Source organism: Cydia pomonella, chromosome 4 (genome assembly GCF_033807575.1).
Source record: "Cydia pomonella isolate Wapato2018A chromosome 4, ilCydPomo1, whole genome shotgun sequence".
NCBI lineage: Eukaryota > Metazoa > Arthropoda > Insecta > Lepidoptera > Tortricidae > Cydia > Cydia pomonella.
The window spans coordinates 15,620,895-15,640,654 of NC_084706.1; the positions used below are offsets into that span (position 1 = coordinate 15,620,895).

Sequence of the window (19,760 nt, forward strand, 5' to 3'; positions counted from 1 at the left end):
TTCTACAGACATGGCAACAAATGGCTTGCGATTTTAGTTAATTGCTGGCTAAGTAGGATAAGAAGCAACGAATTCAATCTATCGATCAAATGACGCATTGTGAAAAAAATCGCATGCGATTATCGGTGACGTTACGATAGACAATCACGTCACATTCTCACCTTGATCCCCTTTTCTACCGTGCGGCAGTGTATCTCGCCGCCCACCTCCGCGAACACCACGTACTTGTCCTCGTCGTACAGCGCCGGGCTCGCGAACACGGGACTCCCCAGCGAGCCCCGCCACACAACGGCGTTCGTCTCCGTGTGAACGCAAGCGCAGACCCCAGACAGCGTACCCACGAGAACGAACTGGTTTTTAGCGAGCACCAAGTCCGCCGATATTCCTTCCTCGGTTATGGTGATAGTCTGCTTGATGCTGCCCGTCTGTAATTTAACGAGATACGTAAACAGGTGGCAAAATTTTATCAAGTACAATAACCCCGGATTCGATTTTAAATAAAGTTTACGAATGCTGGTACCTATTCGCGCTCCTACACTATCGTAAATATATTGACATTTGAATAGTTTTCGGATGTTAGGAATGGCCGATCTAAAGGTACGTAATATATGTTAAAACATTTCGCCTTAATACAAAGGGGTAAGGTGCAAAAGTGTAGGTATTTGACGTCGACTGTAGGTACTGGTTTACTCGTCCAAGACTGTAGGTAGGTACCTATATTCTTTATTCATGACATGATGACACTCCTATAGGTAATCGAGTTTCGAGAGCTTTAATTGGCATACCTACGGACAGACAGACAGACAGACTGACATGACAAAACTATAAGGGTCCTAATTTTGACATTTTCGCTACGGAAACCTAAACAGATGTCCGCCGGGTATAAACTGTAACTAAAGTCTTTAGAACTACCACTGACCATGAAACAGTCGGTTTTAATTTAACTACAACTGCTTAACCGCATTACCGCACTTGGTAAATATTTGTTGAATTGGCTCCCTTTGTGTGGCACAATGCGTTATGGTACCTATCGCCTGACAGATGATAAGTTTTCCTTACTTTTAGGATTATGCACTCTTTTATGCACAACATTAGGTTCATTTTAGTTGTCCCATGCGATTGTGTAATACCTACTTTATTATTGTAACAATCGAGTAAGTATTATTCATAATCATGCGGTTGTTTTTATCATTAGGTATGTGCGATAGTACGATAAATTGCGAATCGCTATATTTTTGATGGTGAACGATGTTATTACAATTTTATTGTTCAATGTACCTAAACAAATTCCTACTTAACTGCACTGAATAAACATTTTTTTTAATTATAGAAGAGTATCCGAAGTAAGAACGACCCTCACTGATCTGCACACAAGATAAAAATTATATATTATATTTTATAAAATAATTTTAGTAAATATACGCTACCCCTATTGGTATATGTTCTGGAAGATATTTTATTTGATAAAATATAATTTTTATCCGGTAAGCAGATCAGTGAAGGTCGATCTAACTACAGATATTAGACTATAAAATCATGGAACTACTAAAAAGTGAAAAGAACGGAATAATAAAAAAACGCTGTCTTTACTTGTCTTCTATTTTCAGCAAGAACCTTTCTATTTTATTAAATTCAAGCGACATGTCAATTCAATAAATAATGTAGTTAGGCACCATAGGCACTTTAACCTTTTCAACGCTTTCTCCCTCGCATCAAAATGTGGCATACACGCCAATATGTCAACTATTGAGAAACGAATTTAAACCTTATCTGTCAACAGTAAAATTGCTTTGACAGCGTCTGCCATGACCTCTTTAGTGGTCGTTGGCGTGGTAGGCACGACAGCACACGACCACTTAAGTGGCTCTTGGCGTTCAAAAGGTTAAATCCCTTTTTACTTATGATGTCCCTAAAACGCGCGCCACTCTGTTTTTATATTCTATACTACGCTATATATAGGTTGTCTAACAATCCCTCCTACTAATATAAATGAGAAAATAACTTTTTTCCGTCTGTCTATCCGTTACCTCTTCACGCTTAAACCGCTGAACCGATTTAGATGACATTTGAATAGTAAATAGTTTGAGGGACTACTGATGTCACCGATGTGCGGTGGGAAATTTTCCAAAATTGCCAAATGTCCAGATGGAAAAATTACGGAAACTTCTTTTATTTTCATATGGGAATCGAAATTTTCCTTTTCCAAATTGAAAGTTTCCTGTTTCCTGTGAAATTTTCCTGAAATTTCCGAGAACTTTTCCAATTTTTTGGAAACTTTCCGCAATTTGCTCATCTGTAGTAAGGACGCAGAATAGTTTTTATCAATTATCATTATCATCATTCCACGCGGACGAAGTTGCGGACAGAAGCGAGTTTACCATAATAAATCGTATGGAGCCTGAGCACCATCTACTTCACACCGGTTAAAATTGCAGCTACAATATTGTGCGCTACTTTAATCGCCTGTGTTCATTTTGTTTATGACATTGACTTATAAATAAGTTTAGCACTAAATAGAATATCGGCATATACATTTTTAATAGTATAACGCCTAATATTTACATCGTAGCAAATTCAACTTACCGTGACATTAATGCATCGTATGTTTCCGTCGTAGGCAGCGACGTACACGAAGCCATTGCAGCACACAGCTTTACTTTTGATCATAGATGCGAGGTTGACCCTCCACATTTCTTTGCAGTCATCGAGGGTGAAGCACAGCAGCGTGCCGTCGTGCGCGCCCACGACGCCCAGAGGCGCGATGGGCGGCTGGCGGTAGCATAAAACGGAGGCTTCAACACGCGACTTTACTTGTATCTGCCCTTGTAGTGTGCCCGTCACAGCGTCAGCTACTATGATCTTGCCGGAGTGGCTGCCGACTGCTACGAACATTTTGCTGGAGAAGATAAGAGATTAGTGGTTTGATCAGGAAACTTATGTACTTAGCGGACATTACATAGAAACTAGTAACGTAGGTACAGATTATTTTTTACGTATAGTATGTTACTATACGCTATTCAGAGAGATATTTAATAATTACGGGGAAAACTTTTGATGTATTTAAGACTTTTGGTTTAATGGTTTGTGTAGGTAGTAGTGGCCACTATGGTACAGTCACGTCTGAAAATACCGATACGAAAAATGTGCCAAAAAAATTTATATACTACCTTAATATATAGTGCAGTGAAACAAACACTTCCTGTAGAACACGTATAATTTGAACCATAAAAAAAACACTAGTTTACATATGTATGTTTACACGGTGTATAAACTGAATTTTTATAAAAACACAATTTTAACGCTTCTTATTTTTAAGTGGCTATCTTAAACTCGTTGGCAATGTGTATGTCTGTCTTCCGCATGAAGGAATAGTTACAAAAAAAAAACTCGGCTGAAAATTTAGTAGTGAATAAGATGAATTGATGAGATGCGAGTGGAATGAATGATGATGGCTAATTCACTTGGAGGAAAGAGATCTAAATTTAAAACCGAATATTTATAAAACCCGACGGATGCGGCTGTTCGAATTTTGAGATTTAAAATGCGGATCACAGATATTTAACAAGGTATAAATGGCAAAAGTAAAAAAATATGGCACAAATCAAACAATAAATAATTAACTGGTTACAAAAGGGAATCGGAAGCTATCATTGAAAATTTAAATTAAATAAAATCTTGAAGTTCAGGAAACTGTGAAAAGGTACAGATGAATACACGCGTAAAGTTACTGGTCGCTGAACACTAGTTTACTTGCAGAGCCACGCGGAATACGAGCTCGACTCTTCCAACCGACTATGGTTTGCTGATCGTCTCAAAAAAAGGATCGGTATCCAGGAACACCTTCCGGAGTCCTCTCGACGGAAGCGTTCAAAAGCTTGCTTTTGCACTGGCGATCACGATCACCAATTCCACGGCCCGATCGGATCTGCCGCGCACTTCTTCCAAGTTCGGTTAATTATAACGCACTGGTGTCAGAATATTGAAATAGGTTATAGGAAACTTTGTACTATAACTATACTTAAACAAGAAATAAAATCAATCCGGTCAAACACCCAGGGAACAAAATGGACTTCTCAATCCAAGAATCACAATCGATCTGCTTCTTCTTTCCAAAACAAAATTCTCCATTTTGACAATCTCGAATCCTCCAAAATTTAAATTCAAAATTAGCGCAAATACTCTCTTTATTCAATTGCTACCAGCCATAAAAATATTCAAAAAGTTAAAGGTTACATATCCCGGTAAGGCAAAAGACGGGTTTTGACATAAGCGCCATCTAACGGTACTCGCGTGAATTAACAACAGCGAAAAACTACCAAACAACTAAGCGAAGATGTAGCGACACGCTACAATGGGCAATTAAGTCGTGTATACATATTTTTGGCACTTTTTTCGTATCGATAATATCAGACGTGACCGTACCTACTATAGTTACAACAAAATTTCGCTAGATACTTGTAGGTAATTAATTAGTACGACGTAAGAATAATTCAGGAAAGTATAGCTTATACCTACCTGCTGCAATGGTGTTGAGGTGTGATGACATTTATGGATAGGGGAAGGGGGGGCATAACGGGGAAGCGAGGCACGACGGGGCCACCCACACATACAAGTAACTATGCACACTAGCAGTGTTTTGTTTTTGCCGATAATAGGGCATTTCGCATCGGCCTTCAGTGCGGCAGTGACCGGCGACCAGATTGCACGCATTTATTTTTGACGACCAATTCTTTTTTCCGACGAAATTTCATATAATTTTGAGTGGTTACCAAAACGCGTCTAAAAAGGTAAGTGGTTAGATTACTACTATAGTTTTTTTTATGTGTTTTACTGCTAATATCAACTATTGATATGTTTTGAGCAAAATCACTCTGACCTTCAATATTTTTTTTTATTTAAAATTCTGTTAGACATGGGGGCATAACGGGGACATGGCTATGGTGCACAATGGGATACCCCGTTGTGCCCCATCCCCATTATGCCCCTGAATGGTCTGTTAATTTGATAATATGATTTATTTTGTTTTAGGTATATTCAAATGGTACGATCTTACAAAAATAAATATTCCAGGGGCAGTTGGTCTGTAGAAAGCATGAAACATGCAATTGATGCAGTTTTAAGCAAATCAGCAGATTACAGAAAAGCAGCTCAAGTGCACGGTGTTCCACATACCATATTGGAGAATTTAATTGGACATTGGACATCCGAATGATCCGCGGTTGAAATAAAACAGAAGAAAACTCAAAAAGCTCGCTCTGATGGAGAAAATGTTAAGGAGGAGGTCTTATGCATATATTGTGTTGACTCAAACCACATTTATTTAAAGTCTTCGGAGCGTTGGGTGGCCTGCCAGCTATGTGGACAGTGGGCCCACACAGCATGTGCAGGAGTTGATGACGTAGATTTAGAAGAAATCCACATCTGCTTATTCTATGACAAATAAAATAAAGTACCCCGTAGTTACCCGCACTGGGTACCCCATATTGCCCCTACCCGGGGGCACGATGGAGTTTTCATAAAGTTTTTGTGAAATAAAAAATATTATTTGATTTCTTACTTCACCAAATTCGGTGCCAAATGATAATTTAATAAGTAACCAAAGAGTTGTCAGCTGTTTTCATTAAAAAATATTTTATCTTTATTTTTTTATTGTTTATTTCCCTTAACGTCCCCGTTATGCCCCCCTCTCCCCTACGAGTAATGGCGGTTAAAAGGTGTAAATATTTTAAAATCTTACTGTCCAGTCAGAAACAAAGACGGCGAGGCATCGACACACTTGCCGGTGTCGTGGGTCCACAGCACAATGAAGTCATCCACGTTTGAGGGGCCCACACTAGCCCTTTTGGAGCCGTAGGTCTCGGTCTGCGATCTAGGTCGTTTGACTCTTCTATTGGAAACCTTTTTATCTATTTTAAATTCGTTGTTAGACAATTCCAATATTTCGTCAATTGATTTAGTATCTGATAGCAAATGCGGTAGAATGAATTTACTTAGCTTTGGAAAACTTAAAGACATTCTATTACACATTGAGACTGCAAGAAACGATGTTCCACCTATTGAAAAGAAATCTTTGTTTTTAATAGAATCATAACTAAAGTTCTTGCTAAATGTATCATTCAGTTCTTTTAAGAATATAGACTTCACTCCAGGTAATAATTGTGATGAGCTTTCGAACATTCTGGAGAGGATTAATTTTGAAACTTTTCCGTGTGGGTTAGTCGGAAGGTTGTCCACGCGTACTATTTTGTCTGGCCAATGCTTGTCGTCCAGTTTGCATTTAAGGAAGTCGGAGAGTTCTCGACTACTAAGTGTCTCTGAAGAGAAGTAAACTACTAGCAGCATAGGTTTGGGAAGCCATAGGCAGGAGCATGTCTTAACTCGTGGACACAACATGATGGTAGATTCAATTAATTGTAAATTTACTTTGTTGCCAAATCTCTTTATGACGTCATCTAAGCGGCCTCTGTAGTACATGGTGCCATGCTTTACTTCTGCTAAATCACCTGTGTCGATTTTTATGGGATTTTCTCTTTTATATTTATTTAATATAACACACCGTCTTGTATTACTCACTGAAAAAAAATTGATTAGTTGTATGAAAATTAAAAGGTAGTAAAATTGTACATGTTTACAATGGCTGCTTTAACATATGTAGTAATAGTACATTAATATAGAGGCAAAGCAGAGAGCAAAGACGGGAAGCAAAGGGTTGCAGGCTAAGTAGATATAGACATTACTATAGAGGCCGGGAACCTAACCTCTTGACTATTCAAATAAGAGTAGAAATTGTATCTAAGTTGTATCAGTAGGACATTGGCTGAAACAGATGGCTTAAGTACTAGGCTATTGGATGAAAAGTGGAATGCCTGCCTTATAAAACAGTAAGTAAGTACCTAGTTTTTTTTCTGACACACTCTACACATAGGATCCACAATAAGCAACATTTAACTCTAAGATGGCTCAAGGGTAGCATCAGTCTAGAGGGCTGGGAGTAGACATGGCACTGGACTGTAAATGTAGCTCCCTTCTCATTAGTAATATTAGTTATTATTACTCACCTAATATGATTTCACCAACTTTGTTGGCCCTTTCAATGGGCTCTACTATAATTTGTGTCTCTGACAGACAATTACCAAGCGGAAGCTCCCTATCAGTCTGGACTTTCTCAAGGTCTAATTCTGCCACACTAGCCCAGCAGGACATTTCAGTTACTCCATACAAAGTGAATATTCTAGTTTTATTGTTCTTGTCTTTCAGTTCCTTCAACCTTTTGATTCCATTCAGTGGTTCTCCCCCTAAAGCTAGTATTTTTAGTGTTGAATTTGCACTCAAAATTTTGTTTTTGATATCAGCATTGGAGTACTGAAAAAATTTAGAGGGTGTGGTTTGCCAGATAGTTATAGAGTTTTCCTTGTTAGAAGGGAACAGAACTTCTGCTTTTTCTGGTGCAATGAGAAGTGAAGCACCATTCATGCAAGCTAGGAGTATCTCAATCATGGAAGGGTCAAAGGTGAGTGGTGTGGAGAAGTAAATTATGTCATCTTCGGTGATGTTAAACATTCTGGTGAGATCATCTACATTAGGCTGTATGCTTTGAACTGGGACTTGTATGTGCTTGGGTCGTCCAGTGGTACCAGAAGTTTGTGCAATAAAGGAATGTTCTGCCACAAATGAATTGTTTTGTGAGCTATGCTCTTGGTTAAAGAAATCCACAAACATGTCAAACACCTCAATAGTCTTATCTGACTTTTTGCCAAATAGCTCCGCTGTTGAGCCTGTTTCTGAATCATTGATGATGATAAAAATTGTGAATTTGACATTTTGAATTACAGTATCAATATCCTGCATAGGATCAAGAAACATAAATGTTGTGCAGCATTTGTGGGCTCTAAAACAAAGAATTATTAATTTGAAATATGTCATATTCCATAGTAAGTATATACTTATGAATAAATAATAATTATAAATAATAATTCAGCCTATATACGTCCCACTGCTGGGCACAGGCCTCCTCTCATGTGCGAGAGGGCTCGGGCTATAGTCTCCACGCTAGCCCAATGCGGATTGGGGACTTCACATACACCTTTGAATTTCTTCTCAGATGTATGCAGGTTTCCTCACAATACTTATGAATATCTATTGCAAAATCAAAGTACCTAAATTCTAAAGCATAGGCAGATTAGCAATTGTATACTATACTGAACATTGACATCGAAGCACAGCAGTATCACACACCCAAATTCAAGCCAATCATGCAGTATAATGCCACAACAAGATTGGTTGATGAGTTCACTTTATGAGCACAATTGGTCGCAACTAGTTGTGTTAGACTGCATGATTGGCTTGAATTTGTGAGTGACACCACTGAACTAGCACCATCCTTATATATGTCAATGATATTGAAAGGATTAAATATTCTCAAATACTCTTAGAGTATTTCAAGCGCTGTCCAGTCTGACCACTGCAATAAGGTCTGTTTGAATAGATTAAGATCTGTTTATTAAAACATAAATAAAAACTTATTCAGTTACATATAAAACATATATAATTAAGACACAAAAATAAATAATAATCTTATTCCAGATAGATTTTTGATCTTTATTATGAATGATAATAAGATCTCAATATGGCCAATAAACTCAAGTGATATATATATAACAGATAATATATATATATATATATATATATATATATATATATATATATATATAACAGATTTTCCTGAGAATACCAAGAAACAGTACTCTGACATAGCCTCCAGGTCAGACTACGGTTTATTACTTACGCGGCTACAACGCATGGGATTAGAATGTTCCTCTTCGATATAAGACCGATTACCCCTCTCTTGTTTTGAAATTGTTGAATATTCTGGGAGATACATTCGCACACGCCATACAGCTCTGAGTACGTGTATTTCTTGTACGCGCCATCCTTGTACAGAGTCACGGCAACCCTGGATGGATTCTTGGCACAAGTTCGTACAAAAACATCGTAATATCCGCGCTTATGTTTCATTTGTTTACGTATACGATACAAGTAGTTTACACTAAGTTTGGGCGCACAAGGTAATTTATTCGGAGTAGGGCATTATCTAAGCAGGAAATTAATGTATACCTATCTTTCATAATAATAAAAAAGGTGCTATTTTGGTTTGGAAAGCGCGGAGAAGAAAACAGAAAACCAGATTGAATTTTGTAGCTATCAGCTGTCACTGTCAGTGTCAGTCATGTGTCACTACGTCAGTACTGTCATGGTACTGTCAATGTCATTTGTTTTTTTAAATCCTGGCATAAGGCCTCTACACATTTTTGCATTCTATTGACCTAAAAGAGTGGGATGGAGCTAATTTTTAGCATAGATTTAATATTCCCAAAGATGGAGCAAAGAGTAAAGTAAGTATATAGGAAAAGAGAGCCCTCTTGAAGCATTTTAAGGAAACTAGTTAGTGTTAGTTAGTGCTTCTGGGCATTTTCCGCAACTCGACAACCATTGTGCCTATTTTGCGTGAAACGAGGTAGCGCTACTCTAACCACCCCAGCTCCTCCACGAAGCCTAGCAAAGTTTTCAGGCTGCTAATTGCCTCTCCTAGTGTGCACGGATTCCCTAGGTATTTGTTCCTGTATACTTCTACCTGTTTGCAGTCTAGGAGAATATGTTTTGTTGTTTCTTCTTCTTCCATGCACGCTCTGCACATGGGGCTGTCTGTTTTACCCATATTGTGTATTAAGGAAACTAATTTCGAAGCGCTAAAAAAAGTCTGGCTAATGAAAGTAAAAACTAGAAAAAAAAAACTTCTTTATACGGCAACAATTGTTCATATACAGCGAGCTGTCACTTTATACAAGTACTTGTCATTACTGTGGATTTAGTGTTACCAGGTTGCGTTTTTTTCATATTTGCCGCTTTTTAGGGTTCCGTAGCCAAATGGCAAAAAAACGAAACCCTTATAGATTCGTCATGTCCGTTTATGTCACAGCGACTTTTTTCCGAAACTATAAGAGCTATACTTGTCAGAAGTTGCCTGCTGGCTGCGCTCCTGTCTTCTTACGTTAAATATATCTAAAACAAACTATATTTGCTTTACAAACTACAATAGCACACAACCAGATCACCATTTTAATATAAAAATCCACACATGCAGCAACAACACGCAAAACTGTACATGCACTACTATAAATAAAGTTGAAAATGCTAAGTATCTAGGGATACTAGTCGACCAACGTCTAACGTGGCATTTGCACATAAAGCTACTCATGAGCCGGTTCAGGAAGCTTATATGGGTCTTTAAAAACCTAAAGCACATTTGTACTCCACATCTTCTCCAACAAATATATGTAACCCTTGTTCAATCACTCATAAGTTATTGTATACCGGTCTGGGGGGGTGCTACCAAAACAAAATTATTGGAACTCGAAAGAGCGTAGAGATCACTGCTAAAAGTTATGTTCTTCAAGCCGTTTATATTTCCTACCATGGATCTATATAAACTTGCTGACGTATTATCTGTAAGGAAACTTTATATATTATTTACGACCTTAAAACTACACAAATCTGTACAATACACACCTACCATACTACACAAAACAGAAGGAGAAGAAATCAATAAACACAACATATGCGAGTAGACAATTTGTTTGTAAATCCGTTAAACTATATAATTCTATTAATAAACATTTAAATATATATCCATTAACACATTACGAAAGTAAAAGCATAATAACGAAATGGCTAAAATGTAAAAGTTACCTTGATATTGAGAACTTAATCCATAATGTTTTTGATATATAAATACACACATACACAAACACACATCAGTTTATTCTCTCTTTAAGTTTAAATTTAAAATAACAACAGATATTCTTTAAAATAAACACATGAGTAATGATGTCGTGGTTCGGGTCCTTCTTGTACTACATAATGCATTTCAGGCATAGGACGTATGTCTTGTCTACGCATGTACCTCCACAGATGCACTCTAACTCGTCTAACTTAGCGGAATCAAATTGTACAAATCTTGGCAGAGTGTCATCGGACATGTTTGTAGTAAACAAAATTAAAATAATCAAAGGTTTTCATCACTGCATGAGCGCTAAGAAGGATGGTATTTTCTTCTTACCTTTGAAAATATCTAAACCTGGCATTGCCTTGAATTGCCTCACTGTTAAAATTTTAATTTCAGGTTTTGTAACATTGAAACTATTGGGATTCTAATTTCCCTATTTGAGTTTGACTCGTGTTTAATGCTTGCTCCGATTTTACTCTGCTCTGCTCTGCACTTTAAAATTAATAGAGAAATAGTAAGTTAATATCAATCATATCTGTTTAATTTTTTTTGTCAGTAAACAACAGTTGCTAGGTACAACACCATGAATAAAGATAAGTCTTGACCGAAGAGTAAAGTAAGTATATGTCTTGACATATGAGGCAAAGAGCATATAATCACTACGTTCTACGTGATACGAGGTATATGCAACCTATAGGGGGCGTTCATGAACTGTAGGAGGCAGCACAGGAGCTGTCAGATTTTTGGCGCGAAGCGTAAATGTGATGTTTATTGTTCCGATGTAGCCCACAAGATGGCAGAACCTACTATGCACAAGAAAACACTTGACGTGTAAATCTGCCTGTTTATGATTCCGATTCAGACCACAAGATGGCAGACCCTCCAACGCGCACGGTCCCTATAATCTTCTGAAATCCTGATTTTTAAACAAGAAAAACAGACTATCACTATTTTTTTTACAATGACTTGTCTGGTCTAGTATAGGGACCGTGCGCGTTGGAGGGTCTGCCATCTTGTGGTCTGAATCGGAACCATAAACAGGCACATTTACACGTCAAGTGTTTTCTTGTGCATAGTAGGTTCTGCCATCTTGTGGGCTACATCGGAACAAAAAACGTCACATTTACGCCTCGCGCCAAAAATCTGACGGCTCCTGTGCTGCCTCCTATAGTTCATGCACGCTCCCTATATGAGTAAGTAGGTTTACATTATTATCGTATACAAATCACATTGAAAGTATTTTTTTTTTTATTAATTATGCGAAATGCCTAATATGAAGAGGGGGCAAAATTTCAAAGTCTAGTGACTAGGTCAAGTAGGGTATCAATTGAAAGAGCTCAAATTGTACATTCCAAAACATTGTTTTCTTTTTTTTTCATAGAGAAAAAAAAATTGTATTATGAAGGAAAATGTGAAAAAAATAACCCCCCCCCCCCTTCTCCCTCTGACTTCTCCTCCCACGCCTAACCCTCACCTCTCAGTCTCGTTAGTCATTTCTATTACTATCTACATCCAAAATCTATAATACACCCATTTATGTAAGGAAAGTTCCACATATCATATGTGGTCTTCATCATCAGGTCCACTCCGTCAAATTGGTGATTTTCGATGTTTGAGTTATCTAAGAAAACACCCAAATCACTGTATGGTGATTCGTGTTTACGTGCCTTTAAAAATTGACGATTTCCCTTTACCTATTCCTCATGGATCCCATAATCAGCTCCTTGGAGGTAACTCCTTTCAAACAAAAAAAATATTACGCGAATCGGAGCACGGGTCTCAGAATAATCGGTGAATATGTTAATGTAAAAGCCCGAAGTACGGTAAAACCTAGGATATACCGGTATATCCTATCCGGTTTTAGTCTATCACAATAGCCTGAACGAGGGCTATTATTAAGTATTTTTTTTATTTTTTATTTAGAAACAAACAGTCTTATAAAACATATAAGTAAATAAGCTACAGCTAGAATTTCTTATGATATAGACCTATAGTTTCCTTTAGTAAAACATTTTATAATAAACTTAATACTATGAATTGCTATCCGAGTATAACAACTATAAAAGATAACAAATAATGTGATAGCTAAACCTAATTTCACACTCATTTAATAAAGAATAAACCTTTTTCTTAAATAACCCTAACGAACTGCCAAATATATCCGCGTTCATACACTTTTCATTATACAACCTGCATGCGCGTCCAATGTATGATTGCTGTGCATATTTAGTTCGACATATTCCAACACTGACAAGCATTTTACTCCGACAGCTACGTTCTGTTCTACGAGGCACTCGAAAACCTATATTATGTAGAAGTTCAGGAGCATCTACAAGATTATTAATTACTTTGAATAAAAATACCAGATCATTACATGAGCGCCTTAATGATAGAGGTAGAAGATTGTGTCTTGAAATTGAGGAGGCATAATTTTCATAGTTACCCCTTATTCGGAGTTCAAGAGCTTTAACAAATATTTTATGTACATTATTACAAGCAAAAGGGAATACCTACCTTCGCAGCGCTTTGCACGTTTTTTTACTAAGTGGGGAAGACTTTTTGCGATACCTCAAAAACGGCTTAACTGATCACGTTCGCTATAGTTTTCGTTGAAAGTATTATAAGTATTATATGATTTTTTTCATATTTTTTTGTCCCGTGGTTCACGTATAGTACGCTAAATTTTATCGACTAATCACCCCCAATACCTATATTTTTTCTTAACCATTTTAAAAATGCACCCTTTCAAAGTTTTATGGTGCCAAACACTACTGCACTTGGTTAATGTACCATTATCTGTCCATTTACCTATGGCACATTAAAAAAATTAAAAAACATAGGTATGGGGGTGATTTGTCGATAAAATTCAGCGTACTATACGTGGTTAACAGCTCCACTATACGTGTACAAACACATGATATATTTTTTCTTTTGGAGCGATTATTTCCGAAAATATTTACTTTATCAAGAAAATGGTCGTTATAATTGAGAGCACTTCATTGTGTTGATGAATATCATATCATTCGTAGCATATCTATTTACATAGTTGTTAAGATATAGGTATCCCTGTGCCGGGTAGGTACAAAGGATAACGAAACGTTGCGCCAAGGCTCTGCGGAACTGACCTAAAATGCGTTCGGCAAATGTGCGGGCCAATCAATTAGGGGCGGTCAGCGATCTGCCGGAAAAGAGGGCAGCGCGCGCGCTCTCGAGGAAAGTCGGGAAATGGCGGTGGCGGCGCGGCGGGGTGGGATGCGGCGGCGGGGGAGGCGGGGGAGGACTTGGAGGGTGCGTGAAGGCGCTTGCATCGATCGCGCGGGGCGACCGGCGGCGGCCGCTCAGTCCGCCGGGACGGCCGGCGAGAACGCGCGTGTGATGCGCCACCGCTGAGATGGCCGGCGCTCGGGCGCTCGTGGCCGCCTGCTGCTGGTGGTGGCTTACGATCGCAGCCGGTAAGTACCCTGCACACTCATTTATTGCTCACTGGTCTTGCGGCTATTGGCACTGTAAATACTTTGATGCCATGCGGAACCGCTCGAGGCTCATGGCTGAGCTTAAGAGGATTACCATTGCGAATACGGCTCAAGAATTGAAGCAGAGGCGGCGCGACTGTCAACCGCGTAACCCGATCAGCTGATTGATTGCGCGCACAATTCGCCGCAAGTGATACATTTGGTCCGGTTTACCATACACCGGTTTACAATAGTTTATCCAGAGGTTCACAAAATACTTGCGTCGCGTGTACTTTATCCGCGATCACCCCTCGTGATTAAGGCACAGCCACTTAGGCTTTACGAGTATGTTACAATTTTAATTTACGAGTAAGTCGCCCTCGGTGTACTTTTAGTGCTCTAAGTAAGATATTGCATAAAAAAGTTACTATCAGTGTTATATTTATAGTTGTTAGTAGAATATGATGTTTAATAATATGAGTAGTGTGCTAAGACGTGTTCAAAACTTCGCTCCGGTCGGAGACCCCAACATTGACGTCGGTGCTTCAGTTCAGACTTCGTCCTTGCGACGGTCGCGTCTGGACCACTGATCAAACAGTGATATTACATAACGGCAGGCGGTGCCGGCGACATCGCATGACACATCTGTAAATATTGATCATAATCACGCCATTGCTGAAGAGCTGGCATCTACCTGTCCCTTGCTGCGGCCAATCTGTCTAAGTTTTCGCACGCTACATGGAAAGTTTTCTAAAACTTTAAAAACGCTTATCAATGGATATAAGTTCTCTTGTTTACGGTAAACATACTTCTGCCTTACCGATAAATTAACCTGAGCGGAAACTCAAGAACAATTATCATAAATTATAAATCAAATTCCAATTAATCATTTTATTACTGAAATTATTGATATGTTTGTCTACACAGCTATACAAGCAGTACAATAGGGCTAAGGTCTGTTAAGGTCACTGCCTCAATAGCTCAAGCCCCCTTTTAAAAGACTTCAACGCGTCCAGTTCCACAGTTGAGGTCTATTAAAAATGTTTTGTTACATATTCTTCCATATATTCAAAATTTGGGTAGCTTTTGATTTATTTTAACGTTACTCCAAATGCAAGTGCAGGATTTAGTGATGTAAAGCATTCTCAATCAGTATTCAATTATTTCCATTTAATTAATCTGAAAAAAACCGTTCCCGTATTCAGTAAAGTCTAAGTAGGTAACTAGGCCGGCGTAAACTTAGTAATAAGCAAACATTCCCTGACTCAAAAGTGGGCCATTCGTTTTGAAAATAACAAATATCAATAAAAAATTAGACTTAAGCAGCTATTTGACTCTTGTTTATGGTAAAATATTGCCAGCGATTAAAAACTGATGGTAAATACTTGTTTTACAGGATTTGTCTATACCATCCCGTTACTGGCGCCTGTTCCATTATAGGGGTGTTTTCTATATATTTATTTTCGTTTAACTCGGGTGAAAGCACCCATTTCTGACTCGATCTCAGATACAATATTACAAAAGTCGGTTACAATTATTATACTATTCGGTTTAAATAAAACAATAAATTAAATAAAAAACCGGCCAAATGCGAGTCGGACTCGCACAGGAAGGGTTCCGTACCATTATCTATAAAAACGGTCACCCATCCAAGTACTGACCCCGGCCGACGTTGCTTAACTTCGGTGATTGGATGAGAACCTCGAGATTGGAAAGAAATATTTATTTTATTCTGTTTTTAGTATTTGTTGTTATAGCGGCAACAGAAATACATAATCTGTTGAAATTTCAACTGGCTAACTATTACGGTTCATGAGCTACAGCCTGGTGACAGACGGACGGACGTACGGACGGACAGCGGAGTCTCAGTAATAGGGTCCCGTCTGACCCTTTGGGTACGGAACCCTAAAAAATTAATACCTAAATCGTATGTGGATGGCCAATATGATTAGCATTGTAGTGCGAAACTTATCACAAATCTACATTTAGAGAGTGTAATCCATTGGAGATAGCGGCATGTCAGATTCGATTGATAACATTATAAGTAAGCGTGTGTAAACTGTTGTAAACACCAAGCATTGTAACTGGGTCTCTATTGTTTCCCATAAAGTTTTAAGTCATAATGGTATTGTTTGTCCGCATTTTCGTTATCCATAATTTGGTTTTTCTCAGAAACGCGTAACTTTTTAGGATTGCCATAAAACTAACCTAACCTAAGCTATGTATAGGATAACCTAAGGAAATTTGTGAAAAGTTAACGGCTTCAAATGATAATATGACCATCATTATATTTTGACTTTCGATAATTATGCGAAAGAAAGGGATCCGATTGTAACTATACAGATTGAACATAGTTACTTTGCACCTACATCGTAATCAACAATTACATCCTTGGTCGGGCATCAAGTAATCGAATCTGATCAGTAAATTTATAACTTTAAAAAACTTCACTAGCCTGTTCAATACATATAACCAATACGAATGCTTAAAGTAGACATATATACTAGAAAAAATGTGTAGATTAGAAAAAATACTTATACGTTTACAATTCGGACGTACAACAACGAAAGTAAAGAAAGAAAGAAATGTGCAGAGGTGACACGATTGATATTTTTTCCAGTTAAACATTTTCTTGGAAGTGGGCCGGCGTGAGAACGCTGGCTTGTCGAAACAAAATAAATACAAATACAATAATTCTGTCTCAGCTATCCGCTATTGCCGCTATCGAACTATTGACACTATTGTGTCTCTCGTTGGGATTATGAACCGTCACACAAAAAACTTTAAAATCCTACCTATTTAAATTATCTTCATCAATTCCATTTCACCAAATAGTGCTTTCCGTTAAATAATACACGATACGAGTTATTATGAAATAAAACCGGTCAAGTGCGAGTTCGTTTATCTCGCGCACCGAGGTTTCCGTACAAACTTTCAATTTTCTCATGTAACTATAATCACGAAAGATTTTTGACCAGAAGTATACTATAAGCATAATTGTGTACAGCGCTATCTATGGGCAAATTGGGTAACTAATTTTCGCGATCTGTATATATGTTGGTTTTTCAGGGATAATTCTTTATCATGTGAACCGATTTCAATCATTTTTGTTTTATTTGAAAGGAAGTGTCTTTAGTGTAATCTCATAGCAATTTCAGCAAATTAATTTTTTATTCTTATTAAAAAAGAAAAAGATAAAGGTTTGATTTTATCTTTCCTGTAATCTTTATGATAATGTTATTACAATGTAAAAATTTCATAATTTTTTATTCGTAAATTTCGGAGATTGTATTTTTTTTCACATTTTCCTTCATAAGTATTTTTTTTACTGTGAAAAAAATGTTTTGTAATGTTCAATTTGAGCTCTTTCTAATGATACCCCACTTGACCTAGTAACTAGACTTTGATATTTTGCCCCCTCTCTATATTGGGCATTTTCCATAATTAATATAAATAAAATTAAAAAATTACACTTCTTATATATTTGGGTTGGAGTTGTTCATTACTATTTCAAATTTCAAATCGATAGCTTAATTACTTCTCGAGATATTTAGCAATGTGACAGACGGACGAACGGACAGAGTCACTCTATAAGGATCCCTTTTGTACCTATTTGATACGGAACCCTAAAAAGAAAACCTGTCAAGTGCGAGTTACTAAGGGACCGTAAAAATTTTCAATTATCTCATGCAATTATAAACACGAAAGATTTTTGATCAAAAGGGACTATGCGTCAAAATGGCCCCAATACCAGCAGAGTTGAGAGTAAGGTCATTAGATAGGTATTTCTATGTACTTCATTTCGTTCTATGGGCACCAAGCGAAATTCCATTGCAGAATTGAGATATTGGTATTTTAGTCAAAATGTCGTCACCCTTATTACCTAGGCAATATAGTCCACCGCCGGGCCAGCGCGGCAAATCATTCAGTGTGCTCGCCCGGCGGTGCGCGAACATCTACCCTGCAGTAATTAATTTACTTACTTGGACTCTATTGCCTAGGTAATAAGGGTGACGACATTTTGGCTAAAATACCAATATCTCAGTTCTGCAATGGAATTCCGCTTGGTGCTCATAGAACAAAATGAAGTGCATAGAAATACCTATCTAATGACCTTACTCTCATTTCTGTTGGCGTTGGGTCCAGGCTCCATACAAAGTTGCCCATGGTCCTTTACTAGGTATATTTGTGTACAGTTAAGTACAGTGCCATCTATCGGCAAATCAGCTACTTATTTGCGCGATCTAATGTACGTTGGTTCAATTCTTTATCGAATGAACCGAATTAAACAATTTTTATTTTAAATTATATAAGCATTTATTGCAGAATTAAATTTCCATATTATATTAGTAACTTATTACCTATTATACTAAACCTATGTTAATAACTATTACTATTTTACTATTTTTTTTGTTACTATTTTATTTGAAACAAGGTTTCTTTAATATAATTTCATCGAAAATTCAAGGACCGGTAATTTTGTGTCAATTAACTATTAAAAGCCAATTATCATAAAAGGTTTTCCATTGAATCAGGTCGTACCAAATACCAAATAAAAAAAGCGGCCAAGTGCGAGTCGGACTCGCCCATGAAGGGTTCCGTACCATTTATGACGTATTAAAAAAAAACTACTTACTAGATCTCGTTCAAACCAATTTTCGGTGGAAGTTTGCATGGCAATGTATATCATATATTTTTTAGATTTTTCATTCTGTTATTTTAGAAGTTACGGGGGGGGGGGGACACATTTCACCACTTTGGAAGTGTCTCTAGCACAAACTATTCAGTTTAGAAAAAAATGATATTAGAAACCTCAATATCATTTTTAAAGACCTATCCATAGATACCCCACACGTATGGGTTTGATGAAAAATGATTTTTTGAGTTTCAGTTCTAAGTATGGGGAACCCCCAAAATTTATTGTTTTTTTTTTCTATTTTTGTGTAAACATCTTAATGCGGTTCATAGAATACATCTACTTACCAAGTTTGAACAGTTATAGTTATAGTTTCGGAAAAAAGTGGCTGTGACATAATCGGACAGACAGACGGACATGACGAATCTATAAGGGTTCCGTTTTTTGCCATTTGGCTACGGAACCCTAAAAACACGTTGTCCCATTTATAGAGGTTCTCATTAACAGAGGTTGCGCTCTGACAAATTTCTTTTATGGAGGTGCAAATAACCATAATAAGCTTATGTTCTGGTTTCTGGTCTAAATATTATATTATATAACTTGCACTGTTATACATTAGTATACATTAATTACTACTTTATTTTCCTATAATCGTTTAGGTCTTTGGATGTGACCATTTTTCCTGTGATTTGTAGCAGAAAGTTTTATTAAATTGTGAAAAGCATACTATGTAACTGTGTAATCTGAATATGTAATTTATTTGTTCTAAATAAACTATTTTACCTACAGGCTGTGATAGAAACCCAATAAATAAAAGAAATTCTGGTATTCATTAAAGATTTCAACAGTTTTAAAACATAGTTATTATTGCTATAAAAATAATTTGCAT

The 19,760-nt window shown here is 37.3% G+C and overlaps 2 protein-coding genes across 5 annotated transcripts in view; one reads left to right on the forward strand and one right to left on the reverse strand.

Annotated features, from left to right (window-relative positions):
* LOC133517145 (beta-alanine-activating enzyme) overlaps window positions 1-9,224 on the reverse strand; it is a 26,534-nt gene extending 17,310 nt beyond the window's left edge. The window contains exons 1-5 of one of the 2 annotated variants that reach the window (XM_061850312.1): window positions 8,786-9,223; window positions 7,059-7,888; window positions 5,738-6,572; window positions 2,584-2,896; window positions 162-425 (exon numbers count right to left, since the gene is read on the reverse strand). In XM_061850312.1, the coding sequence (XP_061706296.1) occupies window positions 162-425; window positions 2,584-2,896; window positions 5,738-6,572; window positions 7,059-7,888; window positions 8,786-9,015 (2,472 nt within the window). In that variant the 5' untranslated portion in view covers window positions 9,016-9,223. Of the gene's footprint in view, window positions 1-161; window positions 426-2,583; window positions 2,897-5,737; window positions 6,573-7,058; window positions 7,889-8,785 lie in introns of both variants that reach the window. The other variant, XM_061850313.1, reaches the window with a different exon arrangement.
* Window positions 9,225-14,022: 4,798 nt separating this feature from the next.
* Window positions 14,023-19,760, forward strand: part of LOC133517158 (protein kinase C-binding protein NELL1-like) — a 92,686-nt gene continuing 86,948 nt past the window's right edge. For all 3 annotated transcript variants that reach the window (XM_061850340.1, XM_061850341.1, XM_061850342.1), the window contains exon 1: window positions 14,023-14,235. In XM_061850340.1, coding sequence (XP_061706324.1) covers window positions 14,175-14,235 — 61 coding nt within the window. In that variant the 5' untranslated portion in view covers window positions 14,023-14,174. The remainder of the gene's footprint in view (window positions 14,236-19,760) is intronic.